General features: G+C 37.2%; 2 protein-coding genes across 2 annotated transcripts; both read right to left on the reverse strand.

The window, feature by feature from the left end:
- Nucleotides 1–445: 445 nt before the first annotated feature.
- Nucleotides 446–10,332, reverse strand: KTF1 (kow domain-containing transcription factor 1). The gene is made up of 18 exons (XM_012979323.2): nt 9,898–10,332; nt 7,965–8,218; nt 7,694–7,849; nt 7,336–7,494; nt 7,123–7,206; nt 6,927–6,994; nt 6,507–6,848; nt 6,371–6,422; nt 6,093–6,251; nt 5,864–6,007; nt 5,670–5,772; nt 5,421–5,567; nt 5,278–5,332; nt 5,109–5,167; nt 4,910–4,976; nt 4,255–4,310; nt 1,436–3,750; nt 446–734 (listed from the first exon to the last, which is right to left on the reverse strand). Exons 1-17 carry the CDS (start codon nt 10,088–10,090, stop codon nt 1,448–1,450), a joined length of 4,401 nt encoding a protein of 1,466 aa, XP_012834777.2. The 5' UTR covers nt 10,091–10,332; the 3' UTR covers nt 446–734; nt 1,436–1,447.
- A 3,105-nt stretch (nt 10,333–13,437) lies between these two features.
- LOC105955405 (Major facilitator superfamily protein) lies at nt 13,438–16,410 on the reverse strand. The gene is made up of 2 exons (XM_088820083.1): nt 15,821–16,410; nt 13,438–14,906 (listed from the first exon to the last, which is right to left on the reverse strand). The coding sequence occupies exons 1-2, from the start codon at nt 16,349–16,351 to the stop codon at nt 13,632–13,634; spliced, it is 1,806 nt and encodes a 601-aa protein (XP_088676209.1). The 5' UTR covers nt 16,352–16,410; the 3' UTR covers nt 13,438–13,631.
- Nucleotides 16,411–18,396: the final 1,986 nt, after the last annotated feature.

The following is an 18,396-nucleotide window of genomic DNA, read 5'->3' on the forward strand; positions in this document are numbered from 1 at the left end:
TCGGGTTGTAATTATCACTTTTGGAAAGTATTATTTTTTAGAAGTTTTAAAACTTAATTCCAGTTCGGTTCCAAACAAAAAAAGAAAAGAAAATGATGTTTTTGGAATTCGTATAGAAAAACTTATTCCAAAATTAAATAATAAGGTCAAAACCGGATGAAATCGGAAATTCTATTTTTTATTCACGTATAATGAATTTGATATTAAGAAAAATTATAAATTAAAATCAAATCGAAAATCAAAATTTTGGAATTCAAAATGTAGGACTCAGATTTAAACCAAAATACTCGATTCGACGTCGTTCTTAAGCTCGTTTGAGCTCTATTTGTTGACAAGTAGATATTTTCAATTCAATAAAATGTGTAAATGTGTTCTTTTCGAAAAAAAAAATGTGTAAATGTGTAATTTGGGGATAAAATCAGGGCAATAAACTCTAATAGACAAAAGGGCAAATAATATTTTAATAATTCAACAAAGAGAGCCATGCACACATACCATAAATTCAAGCATACATAGTGTCTACAATTAGTAACAGGGTCCTTCCAATGCTCAAAAAAGCCGAAAATTTTCCCTGTTTAATTAACACGAAGCTAATCTCTCTACGAGTACGAGAGTTCGAAGTCTGTCCGAAATATTAAATAAACCTGAAATAAACCGAGTTTTTTTGGTTGGAAACTACAAAATAATGCCCCTGATACGACATTGTTTCAGCCCTCCACCATCATCATCTACATCTGCAGCAAAAAATGGAAATGAAACTCTTAATTTATATTTCATATTAGTTTTGAGCTCCAATCAAACAGTATAAGAAAACTGAATCTGCGGCGGAATTGCCGACGTAACACAACCATAGCATGAACAGAAACATCACTCACAAGTTGTATCGGGAAAATGTGTTGATCTACCGACGCTATAAACTCGTTGAACCAAACTGGAACTTTGAAGATTATTAGACTATTTAGCAACACAAACAAAAAACATGGAATACATTCAATTTACTGCTCCGACTCGCTAACACTTACTGAGCAAACATTAAGAAGGTAATAAAGGAAAATAAAATCTAACGCGCACAAATGGATAAAGCATGTTATTGTTAGTATTTCCAGGTAGCAATTCAAACATTGATTTCTTAGACATAAAGGAATATCAACCCAAAAAAATGTCAGAAAAGAAACTGTGGACGAAGGAACATTACGAAACTCTACCACCCCATGATTAAAAGGTCGCAAGATTAAAAGAAAAAATCACATCGTAAGCTAAATTTCAAAAATATATATATATATATATATATATATATATATATATATATATATATATATATATATATATATATATATATATATATATATATATATATATATATATATATATATATATATATATATAATATATATATATATTATAAAAACAAAAAGCGATGGGTATATGTAATTACCTCTAGAAGTTCTCACCACCCTCCGCCACCACCACTGCCACCGCCACCGCCACCGCCACTGCCCCAGGAGCTTGCTGCAGCCTTACCCCATGCATCAGAGGGTCCGTCATCCTTAGTAGTTTGCCCTTCATCTGCTTTCTTCCACCCCCCAGACGAGTTTCCATCTCCGGCTGCTGCTGCTTTTCCCCATGTATCAACCTCATGAGATGCATTCGGACTCACAGATTTGTTTGCATTTACAGAAGCAGTTCCCTGACCCCAGTCCGACTTACTATTACCCCAGCCACCACCACCACCACTTTCCTTTTCAGCAGATGGTTTACCCCAACCAGTTGACACATTGCTAGAATCCCCTTTTGGTTGATTCCAACTCTGTTGCTGATTGTTGTCACTGTTTCTCTGGCTCCAACTGCCTCCGCTACTTTTCCATCCCTCACCGACATTATTTGAACCTTTACCCCAGCTGGAAGATTTATCCACAGCTGAATCATCTTCCCGACTATTCCAATCACCTCTTCCTCTACCCCTAAAACCACCCCTACCACGAAACCCCTCCCTGTCGGACCCACCTCTACCGCCAAAGCCTCCACCGTCTGATCCTCCGCCTCCAAAGCCTCCCCTGCCAAAGCCGCCACCTCTACCTCCAAAACCACCACGGTCCGATCCACCTCTACCGCGGAAGCCACCACGGTCACCTCTCCCTCCCCTGCCTCCTCTCCAGTTCCCACCTCTTCCACGGTCACTATTACCGTTATCTTGATTATCACCCTCGCCAAAACCATTCCCCGAGTTCCAATTGCTTTTGTTGCTCCAAGTAGAGTCGCGATTCCCACCAGTTTCACCTGCTCCATTTTTCGACCAATTACTTTGACCCCATCCAGTCGATGAACCACCACCGGCATTTTTTTCATCCTTCCACGAACCACTATTCTCCTCGGAAGATTTCTGACTGCCCCAATTACCTTTTGTGCTCCAATCAGACGACTGGTTCCCATCCGAGGAAGTGTCGGCAGTTTTCCAAGAAGACTTCTTATTTTCACTCGGCTTTATTTCTTTGTCCCAACTACCATGGGCATTACCCGCCTCACCCGCTACTTCATTTGCATTGGATGAACTGCCCCAGCCCTTTGAGTTGTTAAAGTTGGAATCCTTGGGAACATTCCAACCACTGGACGCACTATCATCACAGCTAGGATTTGCACTACTTCCCCATCCACCCCCTCTTTCACCATCTTTATTCTCATCTTTGGAAGAAACATTTGCTTTATCCCAAACATCATTTCCCTTACTACCTTCATTGGTCGTACTTTTCCCCCAACCACCTGCTTGATCACTTGCCCAACTTGAAGTTTTCCCTGCATCATTTCCCCCACCATATTGGCCTTCCTTGTTCCAACTAGTTGATTGGCCTTGATTAAAAGATCTCCCCCTGCCATAATTATCCCCTCCTCCTCCTCGTGGCCCTCCTCTTCCTCTTCTTCCACCTGAACCACGGCCTCCATCAAACGGTTTTGACCTTCCCCAACTCGATTCTTGGTTCATGTCATCTTTGTTCTCCGACCAACCTTTTGACTTTGTATCCTCTGCATTTGAATCAGATTGCTGACCCCAAGAAGACTTGTCAGCTGATTTACCCCAAGATGCTCCACCGTCTGGTTTTTTCCAAGAAGATCCTTCGTCTTGCTTGCTCCACGAAGATGTGCCCTCTGTTTTTCCCCATGCAGGTTTGTCATCCTGCTTAGGCCATGAAGACCCACCGTCAGTAACTGCCTTTGGTTTATTCCAACTGTCAGCCTGGCCATGATTAGGTGCATCTTCACCGGCCTTCTCAGTACCCCAGCTTTTAGTCTGACTATCACGCTTATCAGCAGCCTTCGCCCAACCCCCTGTTTCCGCATCTCCTTTGGAGGAGGCACCACCTGCATTACCCCATGCACCAGTTTCACTATCCAGAGAACCAGTGCCTACAGCCCATTTAGAGAAGGATGGCGAACCACCATCCTTTTCCGTGTTACTAGCGCTTCCCCATTGACTTCCATTTGGTTGATCAAGATCTCCAACTGATGAAACTCCAGATTGGCCCCACGCTGCTTTGCTTCCAGAGGTATCACCTCCCGTGCTCCACTTTTCTGCAGCTTTGCCCCAAGAATCATCTTTGAGTGTTTCGCCAGAACGGTCTTGTTCAGGCACAACAGGTTTTCCCCAGCCACCAAGTGACCCAGTCTCGGAAACTATTTTTGAGTTCGCTGAAGCTGCACCCCATGATGAACTCTGATCCGCTGTCGATTTTATTTGCCAAGAAGAGTCTTCTGCACCTGGGGTAAGAGTTGTAGAGAGAAAGCTAAAAGCACTGATAAGCAGAAATTGCCTAGTATATTAAGCACAACTGCTTTTTTTCACTAATACTAGGTGAAGGGCGCCATATTAAGCTCAAACCAGTCTTTTGAAAGAATTGGAGTATAAAAGGCTAAGTCAAGCATGTTCACCAGATAACAGCACCTGAATGCAATTGTATACTAGTGAGTGTGCTCAGTTGTAAACTAGCCACTATCTTGGCCAGCTACAGACATAATGTTTCTTTTCAGTTCTATAAAACATTTCAATTTTTGGTTCAATGACCTTTTTTTAATTCAATTTTATTGACTTGGAATCCAGATGTTGAGTGCACATTGACAACGGAAAAGATGAATTTATTAACTTTTGTGTATCTTCAATTTAATTGTTCCTGTAGAAATGATGAGGTATCTTCTACTAAAAACAAGTTCATGTCAGCATTTTAGACTCAGATGCTATCATAAGTTGACACATTCCGTAAGTACCTTTCTTAGCATCATCATCGGCAGAGTTCGATGTAGGAAGAGTAGACCAAGAAGTCCTGCAAGGAAATTTGTCATGATCGAGTTAATTGCAGGATGTGGTGCAATACAAGCATGGACATTGTAGGTCACACAGATATTGACAAAACACACATAATTTTATGAGGTGGTTATGTTCTACAGTGACCATAACAGCTTCTAGGTGATTCATCTTCCCAATTCATTGGTAAACACCAATTAGAATTATATCCAAAACTTAAGAGAACTTATTAGCATCGTCTTGATAAGATTTTCTTGTAGGATGTAATTTGCCTCGTTTCTTGTATGTTAAGATGTGAGAACATATATATTCTGCTGTTCAAAAACAAAAGTTACTCTAGAATGACAGATATTTGTGAATGATAGCAGCCCATGATCAGAATAATCTCAAAGTTTATGTTCGCGCTAAGCATGATATCACCATGAAGTGACTTCATTCACTGGAAACAATTCAGCTTAAAATATGGTCCTGGAGTCTAAACTCAATCATAAAACTCGTACACAATATCTGAAACAAAAGTTTGAGAAATTAGGTATGCACGCCACAAAAAAATAAGAAACATAGATATAAGTATAACATAGAAATATAATTAAAACAGGCGATAGCTATATGTTTAACCTTTCCGTAGATCCTCCGGCATTCCATGCTGATACCTCTGTCGACAATGCTGCCCCATCCATCCAATCTTCAAAATATATAGGCATTTTATTCCAATATACATAAAGTTAGAAGATGACAAAACTAATGAAGAAATGCCACAAGAAAGAAAAAGGGTAGGCAATTGAAAAGTGGTACCAAACCATAAATCAATTATTACCTCTTGCACCATCGTCAACTCCAAGAAAATCAAATGGCTTTGTAGAAACTGGTTCCTCCCTGTAAAGCATCAAAAATCTAAATTAGGGTGATTCAGGAAGTATCAAAAACTATAACCAAATGAAGATAATAATTGAAACTATCTCAAGTTATTAGTGGTATATAAGTACCCCTGAGAGATGGCAGAGTTCCTTCCACGAACTTCAGACAAATTCTCGCATTTCACTACAAAGGTATAAGAGATACTTCTAAATTAAAGAGTTAAAGAGGTATGTAAAGTCACCAAAACGGATAATAGGTTTTTGCATCATACCAGTAAGAATTTTTTGTTGAGAGTCCAGCTTCACTGTAACATCAGTTCGACGCACAGACAACACTCGACAAAGGTAACCTTTTAGAGGGCCCACACGGATTCTTAACAACTGCCCGACAGAGAACGTTCCATTGTCGTCACGTTTAACTGCAACGATAAGAGCGTAAGAGGCCCAAAAAAAAAGAATACTGTAAGTTACAACTTCAAGGTAGGCCTATAGTGAGAAGCAGGGTCAATTTTTAAACATACAGTTGCTTTTATCATCTCTCTCTTGCAACGGCCTGGAAGGAGAGAGAGGAGATTTTGGAGATGACGGAAAATCAGCAAAACCTGAAGGCCCTGCTTCACTGCCCTGAAACCAAATTAAGAAATGCAAATGCAAATAAGAGCTTACCAATAACGTTAGTGGGTTGAAATTCTGCTTGCCGGACTACTATGCTAACCTTTCCTTTTGAAGCATTACTAGAAAGATTGACTTTCTCGCATAGTTGTGCTTTGACGCATGTATAACCATTATTCTCCTGTTCAGTTTCATCACACAAAAACAGTATCCCTTTGTAGATTTTTTTGACAACTCCTTGTTTATCCTGTAGAATTTTATTTATTAAACAAATCTCAGTGAAGATTTCCAATAAACATAAAAAACTGAAGCTTCTAAATAGGAAATACAACCTTCAGAGGACCATCCAAAACCAGGACACTGTCATTAACTGATAATGTGTTTGAGTGCTGATCCAACACAGAGAACAATTTCTTATCAAACGATGCAGTTTTCAGTTCACTTTGTTTAACAGTAACCACAGATGGTCCTTCAGAACCTTCTTTTATGACCTACAACAAAAAAAAAGAGAGAGAGATAATGACACAAACAGCAAAAGCAGACAACGTAGAGACAGAAATAGATAGAAGCCTCCATAAAAATAGGCTAACGAACTTTATAATTTTAACACCTTGATAGTATTGTCCTTCTCAGCACCAATGACAACACCAAAATCCTTTCGACTGCCACAAAAAGTTTGAGCATATAACATGTCAATGATCAACTTTTAAATCAATCACACGATAGGTTAATAATTAGAGACCTACCCAAAAAATACTAGATCATGCACTTCAAAATTACTTCCCATGGAAGCGCTTGTGGAGCCTTTTGATTTCCCATCACCTTTGTCCTTCTTCACACCTTCAACTTCTTTTTTCTTTTTTTCACCATAAAGTTGGGAAAGCCACTGTACATCAATAGATTCATCTTTATTTGAAGGCTCGAACTTCAAGAGCTCATCTTCAGTAGGCAATGTACCCCAGAAACTCAATGAGTCGATGGATACTTTTTTGTACAAATAGCCATCCTTTAGCATCATTCCATCGAGAATCTCAAACATTAGGTTAGTATCACGGTCTCGGCGAGATTGGATAAGAGGACGGAACTCCCTGGATATGTATCATATGTATCATAAAGCAAGTGAAATAAACAAGAAAAACATAAGAAATGGGTGCATTGAAAGTTACTCGAGCTCGCTAGAGCTGATCAGTCTCTGTGCTGGGATGGCAGTCCTCCTACCAGTAACTCCTCCACCCTAGGCAAACATATATAACACATGAAAACATATACATTCTATTACAATCAAAAAGTCAATTACATTACCCTCCCTCCCTCCGTATGTGTGTGTGTGTGTGTGTGTGTGTGTGTGGAAGAGATTCTTACAAATTTCTCGGCCATTGCTTTTAAATCTATCCTCGGAATCAATTTGACAGTCGCCTTCTTCCGGACGTGATTCACGAATGCAACCTAGAAGTAGCATTGGTTACATATCACAAAGTTAGTATATAAGATTTAGTTGCATATAAAAATTGAAATGTCTAAGAGATAGGCCATATGATATAACGAACCAAGAGCAGCATATGAACAATATTGTACCTGCGCAAGATCGCCTTTGTACTTTCCACTCTTAACACGGGCCCACATGCCCTCTGAGATTCCGCTAGACTTGCTTCTGACTGACAGCATACGGGAGATTTCATTGATCGGAACAGCTGTCACTCTACTTGAATATATGGTGGAAAGACCTTTACAAGCCTGTATTTTCAGAAATCCATTCAGGCATCGGACATTATAGGCCAATCCATGCATGTACACACAACAATAAAAAAGCATACATGCATGTAAACCTACATATGTGCAGACATGTGACAAGGAATCGGAATTTAGATAAACTAAACTCCATCCTCCGTCCCATAATAAGATAAAGATATTATAGCAAGAACAAGAAGAGCACCTCATAGATGTCATTTTGCTTCTCAGCTTCAATAAAGATAAAGCCCGTTACATGGTCAACTGCACATGCAGATATAATCTGCAGCTTAGTTCCCAAACATTCCACATCTACATATTTTTGCATAAGACAGAAAGCTGAATGTCTCTCACGTCCAACCTAGGCAGAAAATATGAGCATTAAACAGAAGTACCAAATGAAGAAATTGGAAAGGCAACTAGATTCAGTAATTATTAATTATAATTCATGTAACACCCCAATTTACAACATCTACCATGCATTTGACTTTCCAGATCTGTGGATCCTTGTCTGAGGGCACAAATATGTTTTTGTCAATAGATTTCTTGTGCTCATAACCATCTTCACTATAAGTAACGAAACCAGCACCGGGTTTGTATCGCTCTTCCAACATTTTTTCAAGCTCTTCCTCACTCATTTCCTCCTCTTTGGGAATAAAAGGAAGATGAGGAAATTTCCCAGGTTCATTATTGACTTTCAGGTCAGATCTAAATTCATCTTCAAAAAAATCTGTTTCAAGTTATAAAAAGAAAATGCATTTAATTATTAATACAGAAAGGTCAATAGCCCTAGTAAAAGGTAAAAGAAGAAACATACTTATAGTTTTATAATATGGCACTAACTATAGTATCAGGTCAAAAAAACATGTATAGATCTTTGAAGTGGTGCTCTATCAAATCAAAGACATCCAGGAGTAGAAAAGCATAAATAAATTATCATATGACAAAAGCAGAAATCAGTTAGAAACACCTAGACTGTGAGGGGCTAGAAAATAAACTTGCATGACAAAAAACTAAAATCTGAGTAGTGAAGGAATAAATTTGGAATTACTAGCAATAGTTATAAGCCACAAAGAGTTCATGATTGTATACCAAAAGTTAGAAAGGAAAAACAACTTTAGAAACTATTAATCACAGCCCTCTTTCAAGAAATGTTTTACGTTCACTCCTAACATCATGTACTCCCTTTTATTAGTCAAGAGCATACATAACAGGTTTAACGAGAAAGAAAACGAATTCCAGTCTGCAAAATCATAATAGGAGAAAATTGCTAGCTGCTATGATTCAAGCATGGTCGGGAGGTTTAGTCAGATTGCCCAATCAGAAACACAGAGTTCAAGTTTCTAGATTCAAGTTTTCTTCAAGAGGAAGAATAAAAAGGACTGCACAAAAGCAGCCAATCGAGAAGGGCATCTAAAAGATCAAGATGATACTTCTTACCCTCTCTACTAATGAGGAAGATAATACTGCTGAGAAAATATCAGGACTGGGAAAATTCTAAACATGATTATCCCTATTTATTTTTGAGAATTAACTCGGATAACCGGAGCTATCAAATCACATGTTAGATACCTAATGATGACTTGGTCCTGTTATAAGCATGGGAAATATAGCATCAAGACTTAACCTTACTTCTCTACCCAAACATACAAACTACATATCTACAGAACACCTTGTCCAAGCAAGTGTAATCCAAAAACGGAGTATCCGTTTCTTGGACAGAAAAGATACTAATAATAAGTAAAATTTTATAGATCCATCTGAAAGGTTAAAAACAAATCCATACAAAATGAAGTGTGGAAAACAAAATCGTTTTCATCAGTTTTTGAACGTTTAATGTTAAATATACCGAAAACTTGTTGCCACTATATTTAGTCGCGTAACATTGATTCTTCATTCAGTCCTTTTTATCATACAAAAATTATAAACTAACATTAACATAACCATCGCACATGAACGATACAAAGAACGAACCTATTCTAATTATCTCATAAATAACTGAACAGATAAAAACACAAACACATTTCAGGTGCAACGGAAGATACCCCTCACTGACATGCAATAATGTTTACAGTTAATAACAACTAAAATCTCACTAACTTTTCCCTAAAAATCTTTCACTGACACCATTTCTGTTAAACTTACCATATAAATAAACAAAAACAAAAATCTAATTCACCTCACACCTCCCACCCAAAAGTTAGATTGTAAAATCATTCCAATAAAACACCAATTTTCCTTTAACAAACGCCAAAAAGCAAATCCTAAAATAACATAACATAAAAACAAACAGCATTTTCTTCAATTTAGCAAAAAACCCCAAAAACACAGTAGAACATGCAAATGTAGTATCAAATACATCAGGGAGAAGAGAAACTTGTTTGGGTGTTGTTTTTGAAAATCCATTACCATCAACATCGAACAAGGAATCATCGCTGGAATCATCGTCCTCATCCACCTGGTACGCAGCATCGTCGAAGAATTGAAGCACGCCGCGGTTTTTCCGCTTCCGCCCTGTCTTGTCATCGTCGCCGGCGTTCAATTTCCTCTTCCCCTTTCCGCCGCCGTCCGTCACCTTCTCCTTACCCTTCCCTGAAACCATTCCGATCCCTCGATTTTCCCCCAAATTTCGCAATTCAGAAAGTGACTGTCACGCCTTTGGGCATTTCTAGAGAGATGATAGAGAAAGTGGAGTAAGAGTGAGAGACGAGTGGAAATGACCAATTTAAGCTTTGTACTCTTGTGTGTGTGTGAGGGTAAAATGGACAGTACATAATATTAAACAAAATTAAAATATTAAAATTAAAAGAAAATTAATAATGAAGTACAAGAAATATTTGTGATGCATTTTACTTCAATATATAAGCTATTTATAATGCAATGGATTCCATTAGTTTTACCAAGGGTATTAATGTCATTTTGTCAAAAGATTGGATTTTGGCGAAAATGAATCGACCCTCCCAATAAGAAAAAGTGCACCATCGACATTAGCTTCGAGTGTACTATACGGAGGTTTATGCAAACTTGACATGATTTGACCATGAGCGACTAATCTCGAGGGATTTTGCATTAGTAAAATAGGATATGTTAGTTGAAATAGAAAATTGTATTTAACCATTTATATTTTGGGCAAATGGCAAAAAGGCCCATCACATGGGACTTAAATGCATTTTAGTCCACAAAAAAAACAGTCTCTCAATTAAGCCCATCCCCATGTCTTTAGTCTAAAATACCCTCAATAATATAATTCTTAACAATTCCACCCATTATGCTCTAACTTCTTTAATATTACATATTGACCCCGAATTTAAACAAATATATCACATTAACCCCCAAAACTTTTTTTTTTCAGAAAATAATTTTTTTTCTGAACTGTTTTTTTTCCGGCCAGATTCCGTCCAGATTCCGGCGTTGACCGCCGGTCTCCGGCGTTGACTTTTTTTTTTTTTTTTTTTTTTTTTTTTTTTTTGAAATTTTTTTTTCCGGATTTTTTTTCCGGCTGGTCAACCACCGTTGACCGCCGGTCTCCGGCGTTGACTTTTTTTTTTTTTTTTTTTTTGAATTGTTTTCTCTTAGAAAAAAAATATTTTAATTAATATTACTGTCCTGACTACTAAATTACTGTCTCAGACAGTAATATTACTGTTTGGGACAGTAATATTATGAATATTATTTTTCCGAACAGTAATATTATTAATATTATTGTCTAAAACAGTTAAATTACTGTTGGAGACACTAATTTAACATCCAAGACAGTAATATTAATTAAAATAAATTTTTTTTAAGGGAAAAAAAAAAAAAAAAGTCAATTAACAGTTAAGTTACTGTCTCCGACAGTTAAATAACTGTTGGAGATAGTAATTTAGCCACGAATACAGTAATATTAATTAAAAATATTTTTTTTAAGAATAAAAAAGTCAATTAACAGTTAAGTTACTGTCTCCGACAGTTAAATAACTGCTGGAGACAGTAATTTAGCAACGAATACAGTAATATTAATTAAAAATATTTTTTTAAGAATAAAAAAGTCAATTAACAGTTAAATAACTGCTGGAGACAGTAATTTAGCAACGAATACAGTAATATTAAATTAAAAATGTTTTTTTTTAAGAATAAAAAAGTCAATTAACAGTTAAGTTACTGTCTCCGACAGTTAAATAACTGCTGGAGACAGTAATTTAGCAACGAATACAGTAATATTAATTAAAAATATTTTTTTTAAGAATAAAAAAGTCAATTAACAGTTAAATTATAGTCTCCGACAGTTAAATAGTTGTCGGAGACAGTAATTTAGCAGCCAAGACAGTAAAATTAATTAAAATATTTTTTTTAAGAAAAAAAAAGAAAAAAAAGTCAACGCCGGAGACCCGGCGGTCAACGGCCGTTGACCGGCCGGAAAAATTTTTCAGGAAAAAAAAAAAAAAAAAAAAAAAAAGTCAACGCCGGAATCTGGCCGGAAAAAAAATATTTCAGAAAAAAAATTATTTTCTGAAAAAAAAAAGTTTTGGGGGTTAATGTGATATATTTGTTAAAATCCGGGGTCAATGTGTAATATTAAAGAAGTTAGAGCATAATGGGTGGAATTGATACGAATTAGGGTTAAAATTGGGGTCAAAATTGAAATTTGGGTTAAAATTGGTTAATTGATGAAATTGGGCTAAATTGGGGTGTAAATCGTGAAATTGGAGTTGAATTGGGTTTCAATAGATTTGGGGGTAATTTTGGTATATATAAAGGGATTTTCCTTATTTGCAAATAAGTTTGAATGGGGTGGATTTATTTGAAAGACAAAAAAATTGGATGTCCCTATTTTAATTAGGTGCCCTTGTCATGGGCCTATTTGCCATTACCCCTTATATTTTACATAATATTTCAACAACTATGTTTTTATCGGATACATTAAAATATATACATAGTATAAAACTAAAAACTATTTTTTTTAATATTTATTATTTTAAAAAATACTTAGACATTGAATTTTGTTGATACCAGTTGACTATAAAATAATTAATACAATAAAATCATTTTAGTTATAATTAAGAATAATAAGTTTGAGAGGGGTGTAGAAAATAAATTTTATTTAATTAAATTAAAAAAATATCGTGCACGAAGAGTATGTATTAAGTGAGAGTTTGGGCTCATATTCTAGAAAATATGGTCCAATAAGCATATGTACTAGAACATGTAGTCCAATAAACATTACCTTACTTAAAAAAATATGGCAAATTACGGCCACCCTAAGTTAAGGTCAAATTACAAAAATGCCCTCATGTTTGGGTAATAAACACATATACTTATCCATGTTTGAGAAGATTTGTAGTTAAAGGGAGTATAATTATCCAAACAAGAGGGGTTTTCGTAATTTGTTTTTACCTCAGGGAGCGGCCGTAATTTTCCTAAAAAATATGTAAATATTTATATTGGTAGTTCTATTAGATATATTTCATTTTATTAGATTAAAATTGAAAATACATAGAGGTTTTTTCTCTTGTTTGTATCAAACTAAATTTATAGAACAAATATTAGGAATAAAGGTTGGGGTTGTCTAGTGTCCGATAGGTGCCGTGATCTTCCAATAAAAAATCGACAAAAACTAAAAATTTTAATTCATAACAAAACTCTAGGGGGGGGGGGGGGGGGGGGGGGGGCAAGTTTTATTTTTGTTACATTAGGGGGGCAAAGTGTCGCCACCCAATACTTCAGAGGTGCAAAATGTAATTATCCCTTTTTTCTCATTTCTCAAGTAGACCAATTGTCATGTTCTTAAATAGGCCAATGGCCATGGCCTAGTAGTTCGTTTCCAACAGACAAATTCCAAGAAACATTCAATCCCCCAAACAAGAGAGAGAAACATTTAATTCACCAAACAAGAGAGAGAAACATATAGTTTAATAATCACTCACTTAACTGACCAAAACACACACACACACACACACAGCTGGCTGCAGATTGAACGAAAGTGACATTTAAATTTAATTTTGCACAATCCATTAATCCTTTTACATTTTCTTGAAAATCTACCTCAATTCTTAACCCTATCATCTGTATATAATTTCTTCTAAAAATTACACAGATATACATACACATTTGATATCATATTACACACACATATATATCACAACATAAATTCAAATTCAATAAAATTACTTCGAATCCCGAACAACCACATGCCCGTTCCCGGCGGCGGCTGAAGCCACCGCCATCTCCGCCTCGGCCATCTCCGCCTCAAGCCGGAACTTCTTATATATATCGCTCTTGTAAAACTTCCTCGTCCGCATAACCAATAGCAACGAAACGAACGTACCGAAAACGGTCACGGCCGTGATTATAAAAAACGCCAACCTAAAACACTCCACCCCGTCACAATCGAGCTCCTCGCCCGGAATCCTGACCCGGCCCGCAGCCCGGAGCTGCCTCTCCGCCTCCCTATCGTACAAGTTGCCCGCGACGCGCACGTTCAGCACGTACAGCCCGACCGGGCTCGCGACCGACCCGAAATTGTACAACGTCGAATAGTACTTGAGCCCGAAGAGCTCGGATATGATCGCGAATAGCAACGGCCACTGCGCCCCGAAACAGAACCCGATCACGACCGAAGCGAAGTAAAGCCCGTTTGTTACGCCGAACGCGATCAAGAGATGGCCGATGCACGAGATGGCTAGGGTTAGGGTTAGCATCAGCGGCCGGGGGAATTTGTACTTTTTGAGGAAGTGCTCGGAGAGAAACCCGGCGACGACTCGGCCGAGGTAATTCCATATGCTGACGAGCGAGACGAACGTGCTGATGCTCTTTTTCGGGTACCCTAACGAAGCGCCGATCTGGCCGAGGTTGTCGATGGCGGTTAGCGTACCTCCGACGCCGCAAATGGTGGCGAAGAACAATATCAGCATGTCTAAGCTGAAGAGCGCTTGGAGGATTGTGTAGTCTTCTCCTCTGTCCGGCGGCCGGAATATGCTCCTCCCACTCCAGCACGAGATTATTTCATTCTCCGGGGGCGGTGGGGGCGGCGCCGCCGCTGTCGCCGCCGCAACGGGCGGCGGGGGCGGTGGCTTCTCGAGATAATTGCTGTTGTTGTTGTTGGTTTCTAGATCGTGTTTTTTATTTTTGGAGAGATCGAGTTCTTCTTTGACGGCGATGCCGACGGGGAGGAGGAGGAGGACCACGACGGTGGCGGCGCTGACACCGAACTCGGCTCGGCTGAAGTTGAGCTGTTTTTGGAGAATGATGATGACCATGAGGAAGCCGGCTAAGCCGAGTGAGATGTAGAGGAATCTGTAGAAAACTTTGAGCTCGTGTACGATTCTGACAACTTTGAGAATCCGTATTGTGCGGAGGAAGGCGAAGGAGATTGCTGCCGGCAGCCACCCTATCAGGAGGATCAGAGCTTGTGGGTCGTTGCCGTAAACCGCACCGTATACCTGCACCACCGGCCGACCACCGTCACTAAAATAAAGGGTAAATTATGAAAAAACCCCTGAACTTAGGCTAAATAACTAAAAACGCCTCCACCTATTTGTAGTTACCAAAAACACCCTGATGTTTGTTTATGTCGTACACCAACCCCTTACACTCTGAGTATTTTTCATGGATTTTTTTTATTTTATTTTAGGGAATAGATGTTACACAATTTCAGATATTTTCTTTTATTTCTCACCTATTTAACAGAAGGTATAATAGACTGAACACATTTTCTTTTCAAAAATTCGATCAACAGTTAATCAGAAGGGGATTTTTGTTATTATGAATAGTTGGGGGCATTTTTTACTATTTAGACTAAATTAAGGGGGGGGGTTGTAATTTACCCTAAAATAAAGACATTTGCAAGATATTTGAAGGAAAATTTGTACTTTTGATCCTTTATGTTGCCTATTTAAGATTTAGTCATGTAAGTTATACTATTTCAATTTTACATTCAATAACGACTTTGAAGATTTAGAATTTTTTGTCCTATTTCACTTGATTTTTTATTTTTATTTTTGTTTTATTGGTTGATTAATTACGTGGCTATGAAACTCGTGGAAATTTACTTATATGTAAAGCTTAGAAGTTATAAATGCTGGAGCAAAAAATCATTTATAAACTCGTTTATCTCACACGGTCAAAAAATCATCGAGACTAAGTTCGAATATAATGACAAATACGAAAAAATTTAAGTTCTGATAGAAGCAAAATCAGTGAAATTCAAGCAAATTAGGATCGGAAATACGAAAAAATGCAAAAGTTTTTGCATGTGAAACTGAAATAGGACAACTATAGAGGACTAAAATGTTCAAGTATACAAACATAGAGGACCAAATTTGCAATTTCGCCTTCAAAAAAACTTTATACGTACCTGTGTAATAATGGCGCCACTGAGTCCGACAAACCCCTTGAGCAGTCCGAGCACGGCGCCGCGGCTCTCCGGGAAGTTCTTGACGGCGGTGACAAGAGCTCCGGTGTTGGCGAACGACTGCGAGTTTGCTCCGATGCAGATGTAGAGGCACATCTGCCACACCTTCGGCTTCGAGATCTTCTTCGACACGGCGAGCCAGATCATCAGGTAGCCGAAGAAGTTGAGCACCGCGCCGATGGACAGCACCACCCACGGCGGCGTCACCTCGTTGATAAGTCCGGCGAGCACGCCGACGTTGGATCCCAGGTCCTTGAAGAAGCTGAGTAGGTTTAGGGTTGTCTGGTCGTAGCCGAGGGATCTCTTTATCTCCGGCGAGTACAGCCCGAACATGTACGTGGCCCCCGCCGCCGACATGATCAAGGTGGTGCCGAACACCATGAACCACCGTCCTTTTATCACCTGCACGGCGAATGATCCGGTTCTTCGGCTCCCGCCTCCGCCGGCGTCGCCGTTGCTGACAGCCACCTGCATCTTTCCTAGTTTCTTGTTTCTGATCTCTTTTCTTGTATGTATCTATCTATCTATATATACAATTTATATATATATATTGTTTTTTGTTGAGTTTTTCTAGTGAAGGAGTGGCATTTTGGAAATTTGTATTCGGCAAACAATATGTACAGTCTAAATATATGTGACTATTATATATCTCTCTATCTGATATATATGTATACATATATATAAAGAGAGAGATATATATATGTATATGTATATGTATATACATACATACATATTATAGAGTATAAACTGTCCGATATTTATAATGTCTTCATGCGATTCAGGTAAGTGGGTGGGGGGGGGGGGGGGGGGGGAGGGGGTGGGGGGGGGGGTTGTGGATGCGGTTTTGGGGGAAGGGTGTATGGTAGAGAGAAGACTTAGTTAAATGTTGACTAATATAAGACGTGTGGGTTCTTGGAAACCGGATTGAAAGCGATTGTTTTGCATATGAACCCCTTTGGTTTGTACTTTTTGCACATGAACCCTTTTTACTTTTAATATAAGTACATGAACATGACCCATTTGTATTTAAATATAGGGCAAATTACGGCCAACCCCTTTGACGTATGGCCAAAATTACGAAAAAACCACTCTTGTTTTGGTAATTACAACCACCCCCTTCTTTGAAAATATTTTTACAAAAAAATTATGTAATTCGGTTATTTACCATACCAAATCGTATATTCAGTTCGGTAAATTGTATGAAATGTTGGCGTACCGAAATTTCGGTTCGGTTTTAATTTTACCAATTTAACATCTCTAAATTTACCTCTGAAGGGCTTTTTTCGTAATATAATACATAGTTGAGGGATGGTTGTAATTACCCAAACATGAGGGGAATTTTCGTAATTTAACCATAATTCATGAGTGACTGTATATTTGCCCGGTATTTCACTTGGCAAATAAGCATGGTCATTAGAAAAAGCATGTGTTTAATACGAAATTGAATACTAAATAATGAAATTACAAAAAGAATTTGAGTAGTTCACCTCTAGGAAAATGACACACAAATAAGCAACTAAACACACCTACATGTTTGAATTTTATCATGAGATTTGATAGGAATATTTGGGCTAAATAAATTCAAGACTGGTGAAATTATTAATTTAGTAAAATACTAAATAATTAATTAATAAATCAAAAGTTATTAACGTATTGATGAAAAAAAAAATCATATAATTGAATTATTATTGATCATTGAAAGTTAATTACATTAGAATAAAATCTTTTAAGGATCCTTAAACATATCACATAAATAAGGGATATGTTTTTCTCAGATAATGACACAATAATATTATACTTTTCGATTTTGTAGATGTTACATTCGTACAGTTCATCGTATATGTAATCTACTTACACGTGTTAAGTATAATTAACGATTCAATCGATTTTGATAACTACAATTTTATCTTTTCAATTATTCATATCTTACAACTAGACAAATACATGTAAAATTTATTTCATGGTGTACATACAATCATATATCTATTATTTGGTATTAAAAAAGATTGTATTCACACATGATTGGCCATTTGAATATAATATATACAAATATTTAAATACAATAAAAAACATATTTAATTTGAACAGCAGAATATTCGGGAAATTTCTACGATGATTCTGTCGATACCTTAACATATAATCATATTTTAATAAAATAATTTATTCCGAAATAATGTCTGTTTTAGTAATTAAAATATTGGGAGAATCTTTATAATAAAATAATTGATTCAATTATAATGTTTATTCAAAGTTTCAACTCATAATAATGACTGGCAATCGTGACACTAATAAGTAACTAACAATTGGCACTATTAAAAATACATTTATTGAAACGACGTCGTTTTATCTGTTAATCACGAGTCAAAGTCAACATTTTAAATAGCTAAAAATACACTTTGCCCGATGCATTTGATTAATTACAACATGAACAACAACGTTTAAGACGGCCAAAGGGTAATTTTATATATAATTTTTTTTGTTATGTTTAAGACGGCCAATAGGTAATTTTATATATTTTT

The sequence above is a fragment of the Erythranthe guttata genome, chromosome 6 (genome assembly GCF_056151865.1).
Source record: "Erythranthe guttata isolate IM_541 chromosome 6, IM_541, whole genome shotgun sequence".
Lineage (NCBI taxonomy): Eukaryota > Viridiplantae > Streptophyta > Magnoliopsida > Lamiales > Phrymaceae > Erythranthe > Erythranthe guttata.